The 24,735-nt window shown below is 45.7% G+C and overlaps 1 protein-coding gene across 1 annotated transcript in view; it reads right to left on the bottom strand.

The window, feature by feature from the left end:
• Window positions 1–24,735, bottom strand: part of heatr5a (HEAT repeat containing 5a) — a gene marked incomplete at its 3' end in the record, with an annotated part of 75,727 nt that overhangs the window by 40,035 nt on the left and 10,957 nt on the right. The window contains 8 exon segments of the mRNA XM_079574200.1: window positions 2,522–2,807; window positions 5,891–6,000; window positions 9,605–9,704; window positions 10,747–10,899; window positions 12,002–12,113; window positions 16,210–16,460; window positions 18,107–18,250; window positions 20,316–20,565. Coding sequence (XP_079430326.1) covers window positions 2,522–2,807; window positions 5,891–6,000; window positions 9,605–9,704; window positions 10,747–10,899; window positions 12,002–12,113; window positions 16,210–16,460; window positions 18,107–18,250; window positions 20,316–20,565 — 1,406 coding nt within the window.

Here is a 24,735-nt window from a genome sequence, read left to right on the forward strand (position 1 = left end):
TGAGACACAGACAGAGGAGCTTCAAACTGAGACACAGACAGAGGAGCTTCAAACTGAGACACAGACAGAGGAGCTTCAAACTGAGACACAGACAGAGGAGCTTCAAACTGAGACACAGACAGAGGAGCTTCACCCTGAGACACAGACAGAGGAGCTTCAAACTGAGACACAGACAGAGGAGCTTCACCCTGAGACACAGACAGAGGAGCTTCAAACTGAGACACAGACAGAGGAGCTTCACCCTGAGACACAGAGGACCTTCACCCTGAGACACAGACAGAGGAGCTTCACCCTGAGACACAGAGGAGCTTCAAACTGAGACACAGAGGAGCTTCACCCTGAGACACAGACAGAGGAGCTTCACCCTGAGACACAGAGGACCTTCAAACTGAGACACAGAGGAGCTTCACCCTGAGACACAGACAGAGGAGCTTCACCCTGAGACACAGACAGAGGAGCTTCACCCTGAGACACAGACAGAGGAGCTTCACCCTGAGACACAGACAGAGGAGCTTCATCCTGAGACACAGAGGAGCTTCACCCTGAGACACAGACAGAGGAGCTTCACCCTGAGACACAGACAGAGGAGCTTCATCCTGAGACACAGACAGAGGAGCTTCAAACTGAGACACACAGAGGAGCTTCAAACTGAGACACAGACAGAGGAGCTTCACCCTGAGACACAGACAGAGGAGCTTCACCCTGAGACACAGACAGAGGAGCTTCACCCTGAGACACAGACAGAGGAGCTTCAAACTGAGACACAGACAGAGGAGCTTCACCCTGAGACACAGACAGAGGAGCTTCAAACTGAGACACAGACAGAGGAGCTTCACCCTGAGACACAGACAGAGGAGCTTCAAACTGAGACACAGACAGAGGAGCTTCGCCCTGAGACACAGACAGAGGAGCTTCAAACTGAGACACAGACAGAGGAGCTTCAAACTGAGACACAGACAGAGGAGCTTCGCCCTGAGACACAGAGGAGCTTCAAACTGAGACACAGACAGAGGAGCTTCAAACTGAGACACAGAGGAGCTTCACCCTGAGACACAGAGGAGCTTCAAACTGAGACACAGACAGAGGAGCTTCAAACTGAGACACAGACAGAGGAGCTTCACCCTGAGACACAGACAGAGGAGCTTCACCCTGAGACACAGACAGAGGAGCTTCACCCTGAGACACAGACAGAGGAGCTTCAAACTGAGACACAGAGGAGCTTCACCCTGAGACACAGAGGAGCTTCAAACTGAGACACAGACAGAGGAGCTTCATCCTGAGACACAGACAGAGGAGCTTCAAACTGAGACACAGACAGAGGAGCTTCAAACTGAGACACAGACAGAGGAGCTTCACCCTGAGACACAGAGGAGCTTCACCCTGAGACACACAGAGGAGCTTCACCCTGAGACACAGACAGAGGAGCTTCACCCTGAGACACAGAGGAGCTTCACCCTGAGACACACAGAGGAGCTTCAAACTGAGACACAGACAGAGGAGCTTCACCTGTGGGCGGAGCTGGAGTGTGATTGGCTCGTGTCTCACCTCTGGGCGGAGCTGAGGGCGGAGCTGACGTGTGATTGGCTCGTGTCTCACCTGAGGGCGGAGCTGACGTGTGATTGGCTCGTGTCTCACCTGAGGGCGGAGCTGACGTGTGATTGGCTCGTGCCTCACCTGTGGGCGGAGCTGACGTGTGATTGGCTCGTGTCTCACCTGTGGGCGGAGCTGACCTGTGATTGGCTCGTGCCTCACCTGTGGGCGGAGCTGACCTGTGATTGGCTTGTGTCTCACCTGTGGGCGGAGCTGACCTGTGATTGGCTCGTGTCTCACCTGTGGGCGGAGCTGGCGTGTGATTGGCTCGTGTCTCACCTCTGGGCGTGTGATTGGCTCGTGTCTCACCTGTGAGCGGAGCTGACCTGTGATTGGCCTGTGCCTCCCCTGTGGGCGGAGCTGACCTGTGATTGGCTCGTGTCTCACCTGTGGGCGGAGCTGGCATGTGATTGGCTCATGTCTCACCTGTGGGCGGAGCTGACCTGTGATTGGCCTGTGCCTCCCCTGTGGGCGGAGCTGACCTGTGATTGGCTCGTGTCTCACCTCTGAGCTGACGTGTGATTGGCTCGTGTCTCACCTCTGGGCGGAGCTGACGTGTGATTGGCTCTTGCCTCACCTCTGGGCGTGTGATTGGCTCGTGTCTCACCTGTGGGCGGAGCTGACGTGTGATTGGCTCGTGTCTCACCTGTGGGCGGAGCTGGCCTGTGATTGGCTCGTGCCTCACCTCTGGGCGGAGCTGGCCTGTGATTGGCTCATGTCTCACCTGTGGGCGTGTGATTGGCTCATGCCTCACCTGTGGGCGGAGCTGGCCTGTGATTGGCTCGTGTCTCACCTGTGGGCGTGTGATTGGCTCATGCCTCACCTCTGGGCGGAGCTGGCCTGTGATTGGCTCGTGTCTCACCTGTGGGCGTGTGATTGGCTCATGCCTCACCTGTGGGCGGAGCTGGCCTGTGATTGGCTCGTGCCTCACCTGTGGGCGGAGATCACATGGGGGAAGACGTTCCCGAACAGCCTCACGGTGACGTCCATCAGAGCCTGGGCTGGGGGGGGCGGGGCGGGGGCGTCGTCCGATCCCAGCGTGAGGCTGAAGGGGTCGTTGTCCAGACTCCCGGAGGGGGAGGGGTCGTGGGGGGCGGGGCCGAGCAGACTCAGGTCGTCGGGGCAGCAGAGGGAGGGCATCAGGGTGAGCTCTGAGCAGGGCTGGTCCGGAGAGCACAGGTCTGACACCAGCTGGTTCATGAGGAGCCCGAAGCTCTCTGAGGGACACGGGAGAGTCAGAGGGTCAGAGGGGGAACCATGAAAGGTGTGGTTTACCCTGGTAGGCGCGTGTTTGTAGTAGGGATGCACCGATACCACATGCTTGTACTCATACATGAGGTCCCAATACCAGAAACCGATACCAAGAAGCAAAAAACTGGAGAATAGTTTAGTGTAAACACAATAATCCACATAGAGCTGACTTTATTACAGACTGCGCTCTCTAAATCAGAGTCTGAGCTGGATTTAACCAGAGCTAAATGTTGTTCGTGCTGCAGCGTCTGCAGTGTTTACAACATACAGGCTAACGATGCTAACTCGCGGCTAGCAGTTTTGGCCATTCTGACGCCGTTTTAAAGGAACAGGCCAGCGTTTTTCCACACTGAGATATGTTCTTACCTGAGCTGTGACGAGTTCTTTAGGACCTGTCTGATCTTCAGTCACGTAAACACAGCGCAGACGGCGTTAGCATTTAGCCTCTCCCTCTCTCCTCTATAGCTCCAAAACAGGTCAAGATAGAAGCTACCAAGCTCTTCCACGTTTTCCCTATTTAAATATGGTTACGTGAAGTGTTCCACTACAAAGTATAATTACACACAATTAAACAATGTGGATTTTCTAAGCGGATAAAAGGGGGAACTATATTGTAAGGCGTAATAATACCAGGAGTAGTTTGAAATCTGCGCAGTGATCTTCACTTTACTGTGCGGATGCCAAATTACTCCTGGAGAGAGGGAGAGGCTAAATGCTAACGCCGTCTGTGCTGTGTTTACGTGACTGAAGGCACGGGGGAAGATCAGACAGGTCCTAAAGAACTTGTCAAAGCTCAGGTAAGAACATATCTCAGTGTGGAAAAACGGTGGCCTGTTCCTTTATGCCCAGGGGTTTATTCATCTGAAAAACTAACCCAGCGACTAAAAAGTCCTCAGAAAATCCAGATTAAAGACATACAGCATGTTTATATTGAGGGAAAATGAGCTGCAGCAGAACAATGAAAACGCTGTAGCTTCTCGCTAAGTTACTACAAACACACGAGAAAATCTACAGGAGCTGAAGTAAAGACGAAAAGAGACCATTTAAGTCACATCTCAATACTATTGTTAAATAAAAACACATGAATGAATAAAGCTCAGGCATTGGGAGCTTTAGGACATGAGCTTTTCTGTCTATGATGGACAGAGACATAGAAATTAAAAATTATATTGAATGAAAATATAAATAAATAATAAATGGCATCAGCACAATTCTAATATAACTGCTCTTAAATGTGTAGCAAATGAGTAAATTAACAAATAACAAACCAACCTGCTGTGAAAAAAGTAAGAACGTTGAAGAAAATGCCTTGTACTCGTATCGGTATTTGGTATCGGCGAGTACTTAAATCAAAGTACTCGTACTCGTATCGGTTTTAGAAAAAGTGGTATCGGTGCATCCCTAGTTTGTAGCGTGTTTACCCTGGTAGACGTGTGTTTGTAGCGTGTTTACCCTGGTAGACGTGTGTTTGTAGAGCGTGTTTACCCTGGTAGGCGTGTGTTTGTAGCGTGTTTACCCTGGTAGGCGTGTGTTTGTAGCGTGTTTACCCTGGTAGACGTGTGTTTGTAGAGCGTGTTTACCCTGGTAGGCGTGTGTTTGTAGCGTGTTTACCCTGGTAGGCGTGTGTTTGTAGCGTGTTTACCCTGGTAGGCATGTGTTTGTAGCGTGTTTACCCTGGTAGGCGTGTGTTTGTAGCGTGTTTACCCTGGTAGGCGTGTGTTTGTAGCGTGTTTACCCTGGTAGGCGTGTGTTTGTAGCGTGTTTACCCTGGTAGGCGTGTGTTTGTAGCGAGTTTACCCTGGTAGGCGTGTGTTTGTAGCGAGTTTACCCTGGTAGGTGTGTGTTTGTAGCGTGTTTACCCTGGTAGGCGTGTGTTTGTAGCGTGTTTACCCTGGTAGACGTGTGTTTGTAGCGTGTTTACCCTGGTAGGCGTGTGTTTGTAGCGAGTTTACCCTGGTAGGTGTGTGTTTGTAGCGTGTTTACCCTGGTAGGCGTGTGTTTGTAGCGTGTTTACCCTGGTAGACGTGTGTTTGTAGCGTGTTTACCCTGGTAGGCGTGTGTTTGTAGCGTGTTTACCCTGGTAGGTGTGTGTTTGTAGCGTGTTTACCCTGGTAGGCGTGTGTTTGTAGCGTGTTTACCCTGGTAGGCGTGTGTTTGTAGAGCGTGTTTACCCTGGTAGACGTGTGTTTGTAGCTTGTTTACCCTGGTAGGTGTGTGTTTGTAGAGCGTGTGTTTACCCTGGTAGACGTGTGTTTGTAGCGTGTTTACCCTGGTAGGCGTGTGTTTGTAGCGTGTTTACCCTGGTAGGTGTGTGTTTGTAGCGTGTTTACCCTGGTAGGCGTGTGTTTGTAGCGTGTTTACCCTGGTAGGTGTGTGTTTGTAGCGTGTTTACCCTGGTAGGCGTGTGTTTGTAGAGTGTTTACCCTGGTAGGCGTGTGTTTGTAGAGTGTTTACCCTGGTAGACGTGTGTTTGTAGCGTGTTTACCCTGGTAGGCGTGTGTTTGTAGAGTGTTTACCCTGGTAGACGTGTGTTTGTAGCGTGTTTACCCTGGTAGGCGTGTGTTTGTAGAGCGTGTTTACCCTGGTAGGCGTGTGTTTGTAGCGTGTTTACCCTGGTAGACGTGTGTTTGTAGCGTGTTTACCCTGGTAGGCGTGTGTTTGTAGCGTGTTTACCCTGGTAGGCGTGTGTTTCTAGCGTGTTTACCCTGGTAGGCGTGTGTTTGTAGCGTGTTTACCCTGGTAGGCGTGTGTTTGTAGCGTGTTTACCCTGGTAGGCGTGTGTTTGTAGAGCGTGTTTACCCTGGTAGGCGTGTGTTTGTAGAGCGTGTTTACCCTGGTAGGCGTGTGTTTGTAGCGTGTTTACCCTGGTAGGCGTGTGTTTGTAGCGTGTTTACCCTGGTAGGCGTGTGTTTGTAGCGTGTTTACCCTGGTAGGCGTGTGTTTGTAGCGTGTTTACCCTGGTAGGCGTGTGTTTGTAGCGTGTTTACCCTGGTAGGCGTGTGTTTGTAGCGTGTTTACCCTGGTAGGCGTGTGTTTGTAGCGTGTTTACCCTGGTAGGCGTGTGGCGGCAGCTCCGTCAGCAGCTCGTACACTCTCAGTCTGTAGACGACAGTGAACGGACGCACGGAGGCGCCGTAGGAACGAAGCAGCGAGACCAGCCTGAGAACATGAGATCATCAGAGGAGAACATGAGATCATCAGAGGAGAACGTGAGATCAGAGGAGAACATGAGATCAGAGGAGAACATGAGATCAGAGGAGAACATGAGATCAGAGGAGAACATGAGATCATCAGAGGAGAACGTGAGATCATCAGAGGAGAACATGAGATCATCAGAGGAGAACGTGAGATCATCAGAGGAGAACATGAGATCATCAGAGGAGAACGTGAGATCATCAGAGGAGAACATGAGATCATCAGAGGAGAACGTGAGATCATCAGAGAACATGAGATCATCAGAGGAGAACGTGAGATCATCAGAGGAGAACATGAGATCATCAGAGGAGAACATGAGATCATCAGAGGAGAACATGAGATCATCAGAGGAGAACGTGAGATCATCAGAGGAGAACATGAGATCATCAGAGGAGAACATGAGATCATCAGAGGAGAACATGAGATCATCAGAGGAGAACATGAGATCATCAGAGGAGAACATGAGATCATCAGAGGAGAACATGAGATCATCAGAGGAGAACATGAGATCATCAGAGGAGAACATGAGATCATCAGAGGAGAACGTGAGATCATCAGAGGAGAACATGAGATCAGAGGAGAACATGAGATCATCAGAGGAGAACATGAGATCATCAGAGGAGAACGTGAGATCATCAGAGGAGAACGTGAGATCAGAGGAGAACATGAGATCATCAGAGGAGAACATGAGATCATCAGAGGAGAACGTGAGATCATCAGAGGAGAACATGAGATCATCAGAGGAGAACGTAAGATCATCAGAGGAGAACATGAGATCATCAGAGGAGAACATGAGATCATCAGAGGAGAACATGAGATCATCAGAGGAGAACATGAGATCATCAGAGGAGAACATGAGATCATCAGAGGAGAACATGAGATCAGAGGAGAACATGAGATCATCAGAGGAGAACATGAGACCATCAGAGAACATGAGATCATCAGAGGAGAACATGAGACCATCAGAGAACATGAGATCATCAGAGGAGAACGTGAGATCATCAGAGGAGAACATGAGATCAGAGGAGAACATGAGATCATCAGAGGAGAACATGAGATCATCAGAGGAGAACATGAGATCATCAGAGGAGAACGTGAGATCATCAGAGGAGAACATGAGATCATCAGAGGAGAACGTGAGATCATCAGAGGAGAACGTGAGATCAGAGGAGAACGTAAGATCATCAGAGGAGAACATGAGATCATCAGAGGAGAACGTAAGATCATCAGAGGAGAACATGAGATCATCAGAGGAGAACATGAGACCATCAGAGGAGAACATGAGATCATCAGAGGAGAACATGAGATCATCAGAGGAGAACATGAGATCATCAGAGGAGAACGTGAGATCATCAGAGGAGAACATGAGATCATCAGAGGAGAACGTGAGATCATCAGAGGAGAACATGAGATCATCAGAGGAGAACATGAGATCATCAGAGGAGAACATGAGATCATCAGAGGAGAACGTGAGATCATCAGAGGAGAACATGAGATCATCAGAGGAGAACATGAGATCATCAGAGGAGAACGTGAGATCATCAGAGGAGAACATGAGATCATCAGAGGAGAACATGAGATCATCAGAGGAGAACATGAGATCATCAGAGGAGAACATGAGATCATCAGAGGAGAACATGAGATCATCAGAGGAGAACATGAGATCATCAGAGGAGAACGTGAGATCATCAGAGGAGAACATGAGATCATCAGAGGAGAACATGAGATCATCAGAGGAGAACATGAGATCATCAGAGGAGAACGTGAGATCAGAGGAGAACATGAGATCATCAGAGGAGAACATGAGATCATCAGAGGAGAACATGAGACCATCAGAGGAGAACATGAGACCATCAGAGGAGAACATGAGATCATCAGAGGAGAACGTGAGATCATCAGAGGAGAACGTGAGATCATCAGAGGAGAACGTGAGATCATCAGAGGAGAACATGAGATCATCAGAGATCATCAGAGGAGAACATGAGATCATCAGAGGAGAACATGAGATCATCAGAGGAGAACATGAGATCAGAGGAGAACATGAGATCATCAGAGGAGAACATGAGATCATCAGAGGAGAACATGAGATCATCAGAGGAGAACATGAGATCATCAGAGGAGAACATGAGATCATCAGAGGAGAACATGAGATCATCAGAGGAGAACATGAGATCATCAGAGGAGAACATGAGATCATCAGAGGAGAACATGAGATCATCAGAGGAGAACATGAGATCATCAGAGGAGAACATGAGATCATCAGAGGAGAACATGAGATCATCAGAGATCATCAGAGGAGAACATGAGATCATCAGAGGAGAACATGAGATCATCAGAGGAGAACATGAGATCAGAGGAGAACATGAGATCATCAGAGGAGAACATGAGATCATCAGAGGAGAACATGAGATCATCAGAGGAGAACATGAGATCATCAGAGGAGAACATGAGATCATCAGAGGAGAACGTGAGATCATCAGAGGAGAACATGAGATCAGAGGAGAACGTGAGATCATCAGAGGAGAACATGAGATCATCAGAGGAGAACATGAGATCAGAGGAGAACGTGAGATCATCAGAGGAGAACATGAGATCAGAGGAGAACGTGAGATCATCAGAGGAGAACATGAGATCATCAGAGGAGAACATGAGATCATCAGAGGAGAACGTGAGATCATCAGAGGAGAACATGAGATCATCAGAGGAGAACATGAGATCATCAGAGGAGAACATCAGACCATCAGAGGAGAACATGAGATCATCAGAGGAGAACATGAGTTCATCAGAGGAGAACATGCAACAGCAGAGAGATGTAGAGACATATACTGCGTTCCAAATTATTATGGAAATTGGATTTTTGTGTCAAAAAGGTAAAAAAAAAACAATAATAATGAAATTCATGGATGGTGTCATGTCTCAGGCTCTTTGAATCACTGACATTAATCTCAGAGACCTGGGATGATTAGTTTTCAGGTTAAGCCCAGTTAAGGGAAAAACTACTGAAAAAGGATGTTCCACTTTATTAAGCAGATCATCATTTTCAAGCAATAAGGGAAAGAAAAAGGATCTTTCTGCTGATGAAAAGCGTGAAATAGTTGAATGTCTTGGTCTAGGTATGAAAACCTTCGATATTTCATGAAAGATGAAGCGTAATCATCGTACTGATAAGACATTTGTGGATGATTCAGACACACTAAAGGCACAATATGGACGGTTTCTGCCAGACAAACACATCAGATTAGGAGAACAGATGCTACAAAGCAGCAGACAGGAATTTGAAGCTGCTGGTGCCTCTGGAGTCTCCCGAACATGAAGGTGTCGGACCCTCCAGAGGCTGCAGTTGTGCATAAACCTTCTATCCGGGCCTCCCCTAAACTGTTCATCGAAGCTGAAGCTCCTCTACCAGTTAAAGACTTCAAAATTATGCTGACTCTCATTTCAGTTGACAATTTAGAAAATCATAGAAAAATGTCAATTGCCTAATAATTTGGAACGCAGTGTAGAGATGTAGAGGTGTAGAGATGTGGAGGTGTAGAGATGTAGAGATGTAGAGGTGTGGAGGTGTTACTTGTTGAGCAGGGCGGTGGCGCAGTTGAGCGGCGTGAGGAGGCGAGCGAGCGCGTCGTCCGTCATCAGCTCCTTACAGTGCAGCAGCAAACTCCGCAGCACTGGACACACAACACACACACACACACACAACCCACACACACAACACACACACACAACCCACACACAACAGACACACAAACACAACAGAGCTTCAGTTTGCGGCTCTGGCCCATTTGAAAACTGCAGCGTGTCGTTTAGAGCTCACTGTATCTCTACATTTAAAGCAGTACTAAGTAGCTCACGCCCCCAGAGGCCACAAGCGGAACTGCAGGTGTCGAATCTTAAAGAGGGGGTGTTCTGCTTTTTTCAGTCCCATAGCACCAGTCTATCTCTCACTACAATGATGACAAACCTTCTGTCGGTCTGTAAATGCAGTAAATTAGAATAACTGCCTTGTATAAAATGTCTCTCTCAAAATGGCTGTAGTGAATGTCTTGAAATAGGCCTCTGTCTCTTTAAGAACCTCTGAGCCTTTAGACACGCCCCCTCCACACGCTGTCTGTGGCATCAGTGGGGAGGGGGTTCTGCTGAGGAGCAGTGGTTGGTTACTCGGCTGGTGACGAAAGCTCGGAGGCGTCTCCAGGAGGTGGGGGCGTTCCTAGGAGGACTCAGGCAAACCTATCCCTAAAATGGCCGCCATCAGTTTTTATCCCTAAAATGGCCGCCATCAGAGTTTTTACAGATTACTCAGAAATACGTGAATGTGCCAAGGCAACACTTCAGCCATGTTTTTAATGAGGGAATGACAGAATAACTTAATAAATTTTGCATAATACCCCCCTTTAAAGTGACGCTAGCAAACAGTTAGCTTTGCCCGTTAGCCTGTTAGCTTCTTCTTTGTGATTCTATTAGTGTGTATTGGTGGCTCTGGTCCGGTGGCAGTCAAGTTGCAAACATGGTTTTCTGTCCAGAGACACCAGGGGGCGATGAAAGACCCTCCAATCATCCCTTTAACACTTGTATTACCCCCACAGGGACCACGGGGAGGGTTTATTAAGGTAAACACGTTACTTAGTGCTGCTTTAACTATAACTGACTATTCATAATGAGCATAATAAACAGGACTTCCTCTTCCTCAGTGGTCAGAGGAGCCGCACTGACCGGAGAGAGCGCCCGAGCGTCCCTCCAGCGTGACCTGCCAGGTGAAGAAGTCCCCGCGGCGAAGCTCCGCCTCCTGCTCCCTCAGCGACGCCGGGAACACACATCTGCAGAGGAGCAGGAGGCGCGAGAGGAGGCGCTCCACCACCGACGGGCCTGAAACACAGACACAACATCGTTTAGAACCAGAAAACAGAGCAATCATGTGTGGAGGGTCTGCACATTTACAATATCAGGTTCATCTCCAATGTCAAGAAATGTGGGGAAACTTGGGGAAAAATAGGGGAATAAATTGGTGGAAAAATGATAGTCACTTCCTTTAATCCTGTCCCTGTTCCAAAAACAAAAAACATATATTTGTGTTTCATATATTTATTACGAAACTAGTCCCTCTAATACATCTTATCTGTGATTTTGGGAGCTCTGTGTTGAACGGAACTGAAATAAATAACGATCAAAAACTTGTTAAAAGTCACGATCTGGGCATTTACTGTAACTTCTTACCCCCTGACAAAACCAAATCCATTCTCTTCTCTATGCCACTGTCACTTTTTATTTCCCTTATGTGTTTTTGTCACTTTTTTATTACTTTTTTGCTGCTCTTCTGTCACTTTTTTGCTTTGATTTTTTTGTGTTCTTTTTTCTTCATCTTTTGGTTTTTTTTTTGTCCTTTTTTTTTTGTTTTTTTTGTAATTTTTTGTTGTTGTTTTTTTTTTCTTTTTTTTTTCTTTTTAGTAATTTTTTTGTAATTTTTTGTAATTTTGTGTTGTTTTTTTGTCCTTTTTTTGTCCTTTTTCTGTCACATTTTTGTCAATTTTTTGTTATTTCTTTTGTCATTTTTTGTCGTTTTTTTTCTTCATCTTTTGGCCGTTTTTGTGTCGTTTAATATTTTTTATTTTTTTTGTCTTTTTCATTTTTGGTCATTTTTTTGTAATTTTTTGTATTTTTTTTGTCTTTTTTGTAATTTTTTGTCGTTTTTTTGTAATTTTTTTGTAATTTTTTAGTAATTTTTTGTCTTTTTTTTTTTTCGTTTTGTTGTCATTTTTTTGTCAATTTTTTGTCAATTCTTTGTCATTTTTTGTCGTATTTTTTGTCTGCCTTTTTGTCAATTTTTTGTCAATTTTTTGTCAATTTTTTGTCAATTTTTTGTCAATTTTTTGTATTCAAACATATGTAAAGATATGGAGCCTCATGTTTGTTCTCCTCATGGCCACAGCACGGCCGGTGTTTAAACTCTGTAATAACCCTGAGTTTGTACCTAAGGTGGTCAGGGCGGTCAGCAGCATCCAGCCGGCCCGGGTCCTCTGCAGAGAAATACGACTGTTCTGGACCGCCGAGCGCAGGAGGTCCTCGGCCAAAGCCAGCACCGCCTGAAACAGGAGAACCGCCAGGGTTACACCGGCAGCAGGGGGGCGGTCCCGTACTGACCTTCCCTCTGCTGGGGGGCGGTCCCGTACTGACCTTCCCTCTGCTGTGGGGCGGTCCCGTACTGACCTTCCCTCTGCTGTGGGGCGGTCCCTCACTCACCTTCCCTCTGCTGTGGGGCGGTCCCGTACTCACCTTCCCTCTGCTGTGGGGCGGTCCCGCACTGACCTTCCCTCTGCTGGGGGGCGGTCCCGTACTCACCTTCCCTCTGCTGTGGGGCGGTCCCGTACTCACCCTCCCTCTGCTGTGGGGCGGTCCCGTACTCACCTTCCCTCTGCTGGGGGGCGGTCCCGTACTCACCTTCCCTCTGCTGTGGGGCGGTCCCGTACTGACCCTCCCTCTGCTGGGGGGCGGTCCCGTACTCACCTTCCCTCTGCTGTGGGGCGGTCCCGTACTCACCTTCCCTCTGCTGTGGGGCGGTCCCGTACTCACCTTCCCTCTGCTGGGGGGCGGTCCCGTACTGACCTTCCCTCTGCTGGGGGGCGGTCCCGTACTCACCTTCCCTCTGCTGTGGGGCGGTCCCGTACTCACCTTCCCTCTGCTGTGGGGCGGTCCCGTACTCACCCTCCCTCTGCTGGGGGGCGGTCCCGTACTCACCTTCCCTCTGCTGGGGGGCGGTCCCGTACTCACCCTCCCTCTGCTGGGGGGCGGTCCCGTACTCACCCTCCCTCTGCTGGGGGGTGGTCCCGTACTCACCTTCCCTCTGCTGGGGGGCGGTCCCGTACTCACCCTCCCTCTGCTGGGGGGCGGTCCCGTACTCACCTTCCCTCTGCTGTGGGGCGGTCCCGTACTGACCTTCCCTGATGTGACAAAAAATGACGAAAAAAGACAAAAAATGACAAAAAAAGAAAAAAATGTGACAAAAAATGTGACAAAAAATGTGACGAAAAATGACAAAAAATGACCAAAAAATGACAAAAAATGACAAACAAAAAAAATGACAAAAAAAATAAAAAAAATGAAAAATTAATTAACAAAAAATGTGACAAAAAATATGGCAAAAAATGGAAAAAAAAATAAAAAAAAAATGGAAAAAAAATGAAAAAAATATTTTGACAAAAAAAATGAACAAAATGTGACAAAAAATGAAGGGAAAAAAAAGACAAAAAAAAGAAAAGAAAAAAAAATTGACAAAAAATAACAAAAAATTGACAAAAAATGACAAAAAATGACAATGTGGGACGGTCCCGCACTCACCTTCCCTCTGCTGTGGGGCGGTCCCTCTGCTGTGGGGCGGTCCTTCACTCACCTTCCCTCTGCTGTGGGGCGGTCCCTCTGCTGGGGGGCGGTCCCGTACTCACCTTCCCTCTGCTGTGGGACGGTCCCTCTGCTGTGGGGCGGTCCCTCTGCTGGGGGGCGGTCCCTCACTCACCTTCCCTCTGCTGTGGGGCGGTCCCTCTGCTGTGGGGCGGTCCCGCACTCACCTTCCCTATGCTGTGGGGCGGTCCCTCTGCTGGGGGGCGGTCCCTCACTCACCTTCCCTCTGCTGGGGGGCGGTCCCTCTGCTGTGGGGCGGTCCCTCACTCACCTTCCCTCTGCTGTGGGGCGGTCCCTCTGCTGGGGGGCGGTCCCTCTGCTGTGGGCGGTCCCTCTGCTGGGGGGCGGTCCCGCACTCACCTTCCCTCTGCTGTGGGGAGGTCCCTCACTCACCTTCCCTCTGCTGGGGGGCGGTCCCTCTGCTGTGGGGCGGTCCCTCTGTGGGGGGCGGTCCCTCACTCACCTTCCCTCTGCTGGGGGGCAGTCCCTCACTCACCTTCCCTCTGCTGTGGGGCGGTCCCTCACTCACCTTCCCTCTGCTGTGGGGCGGTCCCTCTGCTGTGGGCGGTCCCTCTGCTGGGGGGCAGTCCCTCACTCACCTTCCCTCTGCTGTGGGGCGGTCCCTCTGCTGTGGGCGGTCCCTCTGCTGGGGGGCAGTCCCTCACTCACCTTCCCTCTGCTGGGGGGCGGTCCCTCACTCACCTTCCCTCTGCTGTGGGGCGGTCCCTCACTCACCTTCCCTCTGCTGGGGGGCGGTCCCTCTGCTGGGGGGCGGTCCTTCACTCACCTTCCCTCTGCTGGGGGGCGGTCCCTCTGCTGGTGGGCGGTCCCTCTGCTGGGGGGCGGTCCCGCACTCACCTTCCCTCTGCTGGGGGGCGGTCCCTCTGCTGTGGGGCGGTCCCTCACTCACCTTCCCTCTGCTGCTGGGGGGCGGTCCCGCACTCACCTTCCCTCTGCTGGGGGGCGGTCCCGCACTCACCTTCCCTCTGCTGGGGGGCGGTCCCGCACTCACCTTCCCTCTGCTGGGGGGCGGTCCCTCTGCTGTGGGCGGTCCCTCTGCTGGGGGGCGGTCCCGCACTCACCTTCCCTCTGCTGTGGGGCGGTCCCTCTGCTGGGGGGCGGTCCCGCACTCACCTTCCCTCTGCTGTGGGGCGGTCCCTCTGCTGTGGGGCGGTGCCTCTGCTGTGGGGCGGTGCCTCTGCTGGGGGGCGGTCCCTCTGCTGGGGGGCGGTCCCGCACTCACCTTCCCTCTGCTGTGGGGCGGTCCCTCTGCTGGGGGGCGGTCCCTCACTCACCTTCCCTCTGCTGTGGGGCGGTCCCTCTGCTGGGGGGCGGTCCCGCACTCACCTTCCCTCTGCTGGGGGGCGGTCCCTCTGCTGGGGGGCGGTCCCGCACTCACCTTCCCTCTGCTGGGGGGCGGTCCTTCACTCACCTTCCCTCTGCTGGGGGGCGGTCCCTCTGCTGGGGGGCGGTCCCTCTGCTGGGGGGCGGTCCCTCACTCACCTTCCCTCTGCTGGGGGGCGGTCCCTCTGCTGTGGGGCGGTCCCTCTGCTGGGGGGCGGTCCCTCACTCACCTTCCCTCTGCTGTGGGGCGGTCCCTCTGCTGTGGGGCGGTCCTTCACTCACCTTCCCTCTGCTGGGGGGCGGTCCCTCTGCTGGGGGGCGGTCCCGCACTCACCTTCCCTCTGCTGTGGGGCGGTCCCTCACTCACCTTCCCTCTGCTGGGGGGCAGTCCCTCTGCTGGGGGGCGGTCCCTCACTCACCTTCCCTCTGCTGTGGGGCGGTCCCTCACTCACCTTCCCTCTGCTGGGGGGCGGTCCCTCACTCACCTTCCCTCTGCTGGGGGGCAGTCCCTCTGCTGGGGGGCGGTCCCTCACTGACCTTCCCTCTGCTGTGGGGCGGTCCCTCACTGACGTTTCCTCTGCTGTGGGGAGGTCCCGTACTGACCTTCCCTGATGTGACAAAAAATGACGAAAAAAGAAAAAAATGTGACAAAAAATGTGACGAAAAATGTGACGAAAAATGAAAAAAAAAAAAAAAGACAAAAAATGTGACAAAAAATGTGACAAAAAATATGGCAAAAAATGACAAAAAATGACAAAAAAATGACAAAAAATGACAAAAAAATAAATAAAAAAATGACAAAAAAAACAAAAAATGTGACAAAAATGACAAAAAAGACAAAGAAAAAGAAAAAAAAATGACAAAAGAAATGACAAAAAAATTGACTAAAAAAAACAAAAAATGACAAAAAATGACAAAAAAAATGACAAAGTTCCAAAATGACAATGTGGGGTGGTCCCGTACTGACCTTCCCTCTGCTGTGGGGATGTCCCTCTGCTGTGGGGCGGTCCCTCTGCTGTGGGGCGGTCCTTCACTCACCTTCCCTCTGCTGTGGGGCGGTCCCTCTGCTGGGGGGCGGTCCTTCACTCACCTTCCCTCTGCTGGGGGGCGGTCCCTCTGCTGGGGGGCGGTCCCTCTGCTGGGGGGCGGTCCCGCACTCACCTTCCCTCTGCTGGGGGGCGGTCCTTCACTCACCTTCCCTCTGCTGGGGGGCGGTCCCTCTGCTGGGGGGCGGTCCCTCTGCTGGGGGGCGGTCCCTCACTCACCTTCCCTCTGCTGGGGGGCGGTCCCTCTGCTGTGGGGCGGTCCCTCTGCTGGGGGGCGGTCCCTCACTCACCTTCCCTCTGCTGTGGGGCGGTCCCTCTGCTGTGGGGCGGTCCTTCACTCACCTTCCCTCTGCTGGGGGGCGGTCCCTCTGCTGGGGGGCGGTCCCGCACTCACCTTCCCTCTGCTGTGGGGCAGTCCCAGGTCGTGGCGTTGCGCGGCCGACACTAAGGCGCAGACGGCGGCCCCGAACCCGGACACGGCGTCGGGGCAGGACTTCAGCGCCGTGAGCCGCTCGCCGCAGCGGTCCAGCAGCGCGGCGTTCTGGGACGGCATCGCCACGGCAACGCAGCGCAGGCACCAGGCGGCGGCCAATCGCGCGGAGGCCGAGGGGTGGAGCAAGACGGCGACCACGGAGTCCACGAGCGCTGAGAGACAGAGAGAGAGTTTCATCACAGACTGAACCATCAGGGAGACAATTCAGATCAAATACATTTATGGGACTTTCTCAAGAACGAGGAAGAGACGACAAAAAAACCTCATTTACCCCATTTCCTCCTTATTATTTTCTCACACTTTTCACATTTTCCCCAAAAAACAAATCTACAAAGTAAATAAAATTTCCCTGATTTTTACAAAATGTTTCAAATTCCCCCCATTTTTCCTCAGATTTTTCCCAATTTACAAAAACAAACAGCAAAACCTAAACCTATTTTCTATCCAATTTCCCCAAATAAAAAAAACATATTTTGTTGTCTTTTTAAAAAAAAATTACCACATTTTTCCCTGTATTTCTTCACCATTTTTCCCCAGATTTTTCAAAAATACAAACAAAAACAAGTCAAAAATTTCCTCTTGTTTTTCCCCACTTTTTCCACCCCATTTTAACATTTTCACCCCATTTCCTCCTCATTCTTTCCCATTTTTCCCCCCAGATATTAAAAAAACAAACAAAACAGATCTAAAAATGTCCACCTTTATTTCCCCCAGTTTTTTTTTCAAGCTTTTTCCCAAATGTTCCATTTTTCTCCCCATTTTTCCCCGATTTAAAAACCCAAAATTTATAATAAAATTTCCACAAATTGTTTTATCCCATTTCCGCCCATATCTACACTTTTTTCCCATTTTTTCCCCAGATAAAAAAAACTATCCACAAAGTATATAAAATGTCCTGATTTTTACAAAATGTTTCAAATTCCCCCCATTTTTCCCAATTAAAAAAAACAAACAGCAAAACCTGTTGTCTTTTTTTTACCACATTTCCCCCCATTTTTCCCCTGATTTTTTCAAAATACAAACAAAAACAAATCAAAAATTTCCCCAATTTCCTCCTGTTTTCTCCACTTTTTCCACCCCATTTTAATTTTTCACCCCATTTCTTCCTCATTCTTTCCCATTTTTTCTCCAGATACTAAAAAAACAAACAAAACAGATCTGAAAATGTCGCCCTTTATTTCCCCCAGTTTGTTTTTCAAAATGTTCCACATTTTTCAAGCTTTTCCACAAATTTTACCCCATTTTTTCCCCAGATAAAAAAAACAATCTACAAAGTATATAAAATTTCCCTGATTTTTAGAAAATGTTTCAAATTCCCCCCATTTTTCCTCACATTTTTCCCAATTTAAAAAAACAAACAGCAAAACCTAAACTTATTTTCTATCCAATTTCCCCAATAAAAAAAACATATTTTTTGTCTTTTTTTCATTTTTTTTTACCACATTTTACCCTGATTTTTTCAAAATACAAACAAAATCAAAAATGTCCCCAATTTCCTCTTGTTTTTCCCCCACTTTTTCCACCCCATTTTAACATTTTCACCCCATTTCTTCCTCATTCTTTCCTCATACTTTTCCAATTTTTTTCCCAGATATAAAAAAAAACAAAAAAAAAAACAGATCTAAAAATGTCCCTTTTTATTTCCCCCTGTTTTTTTTCAAAATGTTCCCCATTTTTCAAGCTTTTCCCCAAATATTCATATTTTTTTTATCCAATTTTATCCAGATAAACAACCGTTGCAGATCTTCCAAACAGATATTTCGACATATTCACCTCTAACACTGAAAACAAAAGGTACCTGTGGAGGGGTCAGAGAGCAGGGGCCCCGCTGAGGAGCCCAGGCCCAGGAGGAGGGCCCCCAGCTCCAGCAGGACACAGACCAGGACGTGTGGAGAGGAGGAGAGGTCTGAGGAGGCTCTGAGGTCTGCTGCTGCGTCCGAGTCTACGACAGAGAGAGACGAGACTGAGACAGGAGGAACATCTAACTCTACAGGCTCTCACTGGAGGAACATCTAACTCTACAGGCTCTCACAGGAGGAACATCTAACTCTACAGGCTCTCACAGGAGGAACATGTAACTCTACAGGCTCTCACTGGAGGAACATCTAACTCTACAGGCTCTCACTGGAGGAACATCTAACTCTACAGGCTCTCACTGGAGGAACATCTAACTGTACAGGCTCTCACAGGAGGAACATCTCACTCTACAGGCTCTCACTGGAGGAACATCTAACTCTACAGGCTCTCACTGGAGGAACATCTAACTCTACAGGCTCTCACTGGAGGAACATCTAACTCTACAGGCTCTCACAGGAGGAACATCTAACTCTACAGGCTCTCACTGGAGGAACATCTAACTCTACAGGCTCTCACAGGAGGAACATCTAACTCTACAGGCTCTCACTGGAGGAACATGTAACTCTACAGGCTCTCACAGGAGGAGCATCTAACTCTACAGGCTCTCACAGGAGGAACATGTAACTCTACAGGCTCCCACTGGAGGAACATCTAACTCAGGGGTGCCCAAAGCGGGGCCCAGCGGGTGACCTACTTTTGCGCCGCATCTGGTTAATAACTCTCTCTCCCGTTCATTCTCAATGGAAAAAAATTGGATGCAGTACACTTTTTGACCACCAGTGTCAAATTGGGGGCGCTGTTTCACTCCTTTCACAAACACTGTTCTGGTGTTTATCAATCACAGAGCGTCGTAGCATCAACTTTCCCATTTTTCCAACTGTTTTTTGCAAAAATCGTTGACATCTATGACTTATAAAAGAATTTATGCTGAACTGACACTTTCAAAATGATATAATGTGGCATTTTCTTTGACTTAAAGAAATGAATGAGCTAAAGTCTCTGTAGGTACTGCAGGTACAGGTGGTGTTGTTGTTTCCATTTTGATCTATGTTGCTACAATAATTGATTTTGTTCCACTAAAACTAGGCTTTTGTAGCAGGTTAACCCCTTAACTCCCACCTGAACCGAGCACATTTTCTCCAGTTTGGCTTTACCCCAATCCAAAAGCTTCTGGAGAAAAGCTGTGAAAATAGCAACAAAACTGAGACGAAAACAATGATGGAAATGTGACGAAAAAGTGACGAAAAATTGATGAAAAATTGACGAAAAATTGATGAAAAAGTGGCAAAAAAGTCCCAAGAAATTGACAAAAAAATGTCGAAAAAATGACAAAAAATTGACCAAAAAAATGACAAAAATGTGATTTTTTTTTTTACAAACATTTGATAAAAAGTGACGAAAAATCTATGAAAAAGTGGCAAAAATGTCACAAGAAATTGACAAAAAAAGGTCGAACAAAAAGACAAAAATTTGACAAAAAAAGACAAAAATTTGACAAAATGTGACAAAAAATGACAAAAAAAATGACAAAAAATGACAAAAAAATGATCAAAAATGACCAAAAAAAAGACAAAAAAAATGACTAACATTTGATAAAAAATTGACGAAAAATTTATGAAAATGTGGCAAAAATGTCACAAGAAATTGACAAAAAAATGACAAAAAAATGACAAAAATGTGACAAAAAATGACAAAAAAATGACAAAAAATGACAAAAAAAATGATAAAAAATGACAAAAAAATGACAAAAAATGACCAAAAAAATGATAAAAAATGACAAAAAAAATGATAAAAAATGACAAAAAAAAGACAAAAAAAATGACAAACGTTTGATAAAAAATTGATGAAAAATTGATGAAAAAGTGGCAAAAATGTCACAAGAAATTGAAGAAAAAATGACAAAATAATGACGTAAAAGTTACAAAAATGAGTTGAATACCCAACAAAAAAATGATGGAAAAAATGTGATGACGTGAGGAAAAAGATCCTCTCGGTTCAGACGGGAGTTAAGAGGTTAATTGCATAGATTGAGTTAAATGCAAAGGTAAACCAAAACAGAAAATAAAGTAACTTTTATTATTTGCAGTTATATGTTTCCCCTGATCTAACTCCACAGGCTCCACACGGGGTGAAACAGCGCCCCCTCTCACCCGTGCTGCCCTTCTGCGCCCCCACAGTCGCGCACAGCTGCCCCACGGCGTTGCTCTGGGCCTTCTCCCCGAGGACCCGCCCCAGACTCGCCCTGAGCACCAGCGACACGCCGCCCCGCGTCGCCTCCACGTCGGACGGGGACAGCGTGGTCCGAGCGTGGGCCGCCAGCTCCAGCACGAGGGACAGGAACCGAGGGAGGGTCTGCTCCAGCCACGGGGCGCCCAGAGAGGAGACCATCACCACCAGGGTCTGAGGAGAGAGAGAACATCAACACCAGGGTCTGAGAGGAGAGAACATCAACACCAGGGTCTGAGAGGAGAGAACATCACCACCAGGGTCTGAGGAGAGAGAGAACATCAACACCAGGGTCTGAGGAGAGAGAGAACATCAACACCAGGGTCTGAGGAGAGACCATCACCACCAGGGTCTGAGGAGAGAGAGAACAAAAATGTGGCAAAAATGTGGCAAAAATGTGACAAAAATGTGGCAAAAATGTGACAAAAATGTGACAAAAATGTGGCAAAAATGTGGCAAAAATGTGACAAAAATGTGGCAAAAATGTGATAAAAATGTGACAAAAAAAATAACAAAACAAATGACAAAATAATGACAAAAAAAATGACAAAATGTAACAAAAATGTGACAAAAAATGACAAAAATGTGACAAAAATATGATAAAAATGTGACAAAAATGTGACAAAAATGTGACAAAAATGTGACAAAAATGTGATAAAAAATTGACAAAAAATTGACAAAAAAATATCGGAAAAATGACTAAAATTTGACAAAATGTGACAAAAAATGTGACAAAAAATAACAAAAATGTGACAAAAATGTGATAAAAATTTGACAAAAAAATGACAAAAATGTGACAAAAAAATGACAAAAAATGACAAAAAAATGACAAAAATGTGACTAAAAAATGACAAAAATTTGACAAAAAATTGACAAAAATTGGATAAAAAATGTGACAAAAATGTGACAAAAATGTGACAAAAATGTGATAAAAATTTGACAAAAAAATGACAAAAAAATGACAAAAAAATGGACAAAAATGTGACACAAATTTGACAAAAATGTGACAAAAATTTGACAAAAATGTGACAAAAAATTGACAAAAATGTGACAAAAAATGACAAAAAAATGGACAAAAATGTTAAAAAAAAATTGACAAAAATTTGACAAAAAATTGACAAAAATTGGATAAAAAATGTGACAAAAATGTGACAAAAATGTGATAAAAATTTGACAAAAAAATGACAAAAAAATGACAAAAAAATGGACAAAAATGTGACACAAATTTGACAAAAATGTGACAAAAATTTGACAAAAAATTGACAAAAAATATCGAAAAAATGACTAAAATTTGACAAAAAAATGACCAAAAAAAAGACCAAAAAAATTTACAAAAATTTGACAAAAATTTGACATCAACACCAGGGTCTGAGGAGAGAGAGAACATCAACACCAGGGTCTGAGGAGAGAGAGAACATCAACACCAGGGTCTGAGGAGAGAGAACATCAACACCAGAGTCTGAGGAGAGAGAGAACATCAACACCAGGGTCTGAGGAGAGAGAGAACATCACCACCAGGGTCTGAGGAGAGAGAGAACATCACCACCAGGGTCTGAGGAGAGAGAGAACATCAACACCAGGGTCTGAGGAGAGAGAGAACATCAACACCAGGGTCTGAGGAGAGAGAACATCAACACCAGGGTCTGAGGAGAGAGAGGACAAAAAAGTGACAAAAATGTGACAAAAAAAATGATAAAAATGTGACAAAAATGTGACAAAAATGTGACAAAAATTGACAAAAAATTGACAAAAAATTGACAAAAAAATATCGGAAAAATGACTAAAATTTGACAAAATGTGACAAAAAATTGACGAAAATGTGACAAAAAATTTGACAAAAAATAACAAAAATGTGACAAAAATGTGATAAAAATTTGACAAAAAAATGACAAAAATGTGACAAAAAAATGACAAAAAATGACAAAAAAATGACAAAAATTTGACAAAAAAATGACAAAAAATGACAAAAAAATGACAAAAATGTTAAAAAAAAATTGACAAAAATTTGACACAAAATTGACAAAAATGTGACAAAAATGTGACAAAAATTTGACAAAAATTTGACAAAAAAATGACAAAAAAATGACAAAAAAATGACAAAAAAATGACAAAAAAGTGACAAAAAAGTGACAAAAATGTGACAAAAAAAATGATAAAAATGTGACAAAAATGTGACAAAAATGTGACAAAAATTGACAAAAAATGGACAAAAAATTGACAAAAAAATATCGGAAAAATGACTAAAATTTGACAAAATGTGACAAAAAATTAACGAAAATGTGACAAAAAATGTGACAAAAAATAACAAAAATGTGACAAAAATGTGATAAAAATTTGACAAAAAAATGACAAAAATGTGACAAAAAAATGACAAAAAATGACAAAAAAATGACAAAAATTTGACAAAAAAATGACAAAAAATGACAAAAAAATGACAAAAATGTTAAAAAAAAATTGACAAAAATTTGACACAAAATTGACAAAAATGTGACAAAAATGTGACAAAAATTTGACAAAAATTTGACAAAAAAATGACAAAAAAATGACAAAAAAATGACAAAAAAATGACAAAAAAATGACAAAAAAGTGACAAAAAAGTGACAAAAATGTGACAAAAAAAATGATAAAAATGTGACAAAAATGTGACAAAAATGTGACAAAAATTGACAAAAAATGGACAAAAAATTGACAAAAAAATATCGGAAAAATGACTAAAATTTGACAAAAAATGACAAAAAATTAACGAAAATGTGACAAAAAATGTGACAAAAATGTGATAAAAATGTGACAAAAAAATGACAAAAAATGACAAAAAAATGACAAAAATTTGACCAAAAAATGACAAAAAATGACAAAAAAATGACAAAAATGTGAAAAAAAAATTGACAAAAATTTGACACAAAATTGACAAAAATGTGACAAAAATGTGACAAAAATGTGACAAAAATTTGACAAAAAAATGACAAAAAAATGACAAAAAAATGACAAAAAAATGACAAAAAATGGACAAAAATGTGACACAAATTTGACAAAAAAAATGACCAAAAAAAAGACCAAAAAAATTTACAAAAATGTGACAAAAATTTGACATCAACACCAGGGTCTGAGGAGAGAGAGAACATCAACACCAGGGTCTGAGGAGAGAGAACATCAACACCAGGGTCTGAGGAGAGAGAGAACATCAACACCAGGGTCTGAGGAGAGAGAGGACATCAACACCAGGGTCTGAGGAGAGAGAGAACATCAACACCAGAGTCTGAGGAGAGAGAGAACATCAACACCAGGGTCTGAGGAGAGAGAGGACATCAACACCAGAGTCTGAGGAGAGAGAGAACATCAACACCAGGGTCTGAGGAGAGAGAGGACATCAACACCAGAGTCTGAGGAGAGAGAGAACATCAACACCAGAGTCTGAGGAGAGAGAGAACATCAACACCAGAGTCTGAGGAGAGAGAGAACATCAACACCAGAGTCTGAGGAGAGAGAGAACATCAACACCAGGCTCTGAGGAGAGAGAGAACATCAACACCAGGGTCTGAGGAGAGAGAGAACATCAACACCAGGGTCTGAGGAGAGAGAGGACATCAACACCAGAGTCTGAGGAGAGAGAGAACATCAACACCAGAGTCTGAGGAGAGAGAGAACATCAACACCAGGGTCTGAGGAGAGAGAGAACATCAACACCAGAGTCTGAGGAGAGAGAGAACATCAACACCAGAGTCTGAGGAGAGAGAGAACATCAACACCAGAGTCTGAGGAGAGAGAACATCAACACCAGAGTCTGAGGAGAGAGAGGACATCAACACCAGAGTCTGAGGAGAGAGAGAACATCACCACCAGAGTCTGAGGAGAGAGAGAACATCAACACCAGGGTCTGAGGAGAGAGAGAACATCAACACCAGAGTCTGAGGAGAGAGAGAACATCACCACCAGGGTCTGAGGAGAGAGAGAACAAAAATGTGGCAAAAATGTGGCAAAAATGTGACAAAAATGTGGCAAAAATGTGGCAAAAATGTGACAAAAATGTGGCAAAAATGAGACAAAAATGTGGCAAAAATGTGACAAAAAATGACAAAAATTGACAAAAAAATTGACAAAAAATTGACAAAAAATTGACAAAAAAATGACAAAAAAATTGACAAAAAATTTGACAAAAATGTGGCAAAAATGAGACAAAAATGTGGCAAAAATGTGACAAAAAATTGACAAAAAATTGACAAAAAATGACAAAAAATTTGACAAAAAATTTGACAAAAATGTGACAAAAATGTGGCAAAAATGTGACAAAAAATGACAAAAAATGACAAAAAAATGACAAAAAAATTGACAAAAAATGTGACAAAA

The sequence above is a fragment of the Gobius niger genome, assembly GCF_951799975.1.
Source record: "Gobius niger genome assembly, chromosome: 16".
Taxonomy (NCBI): Eukaryota; Metazoa; Chordata; class Actinopteri; order Gobiiformes; family Gobiidae; genus Gobius; species Gobius niger.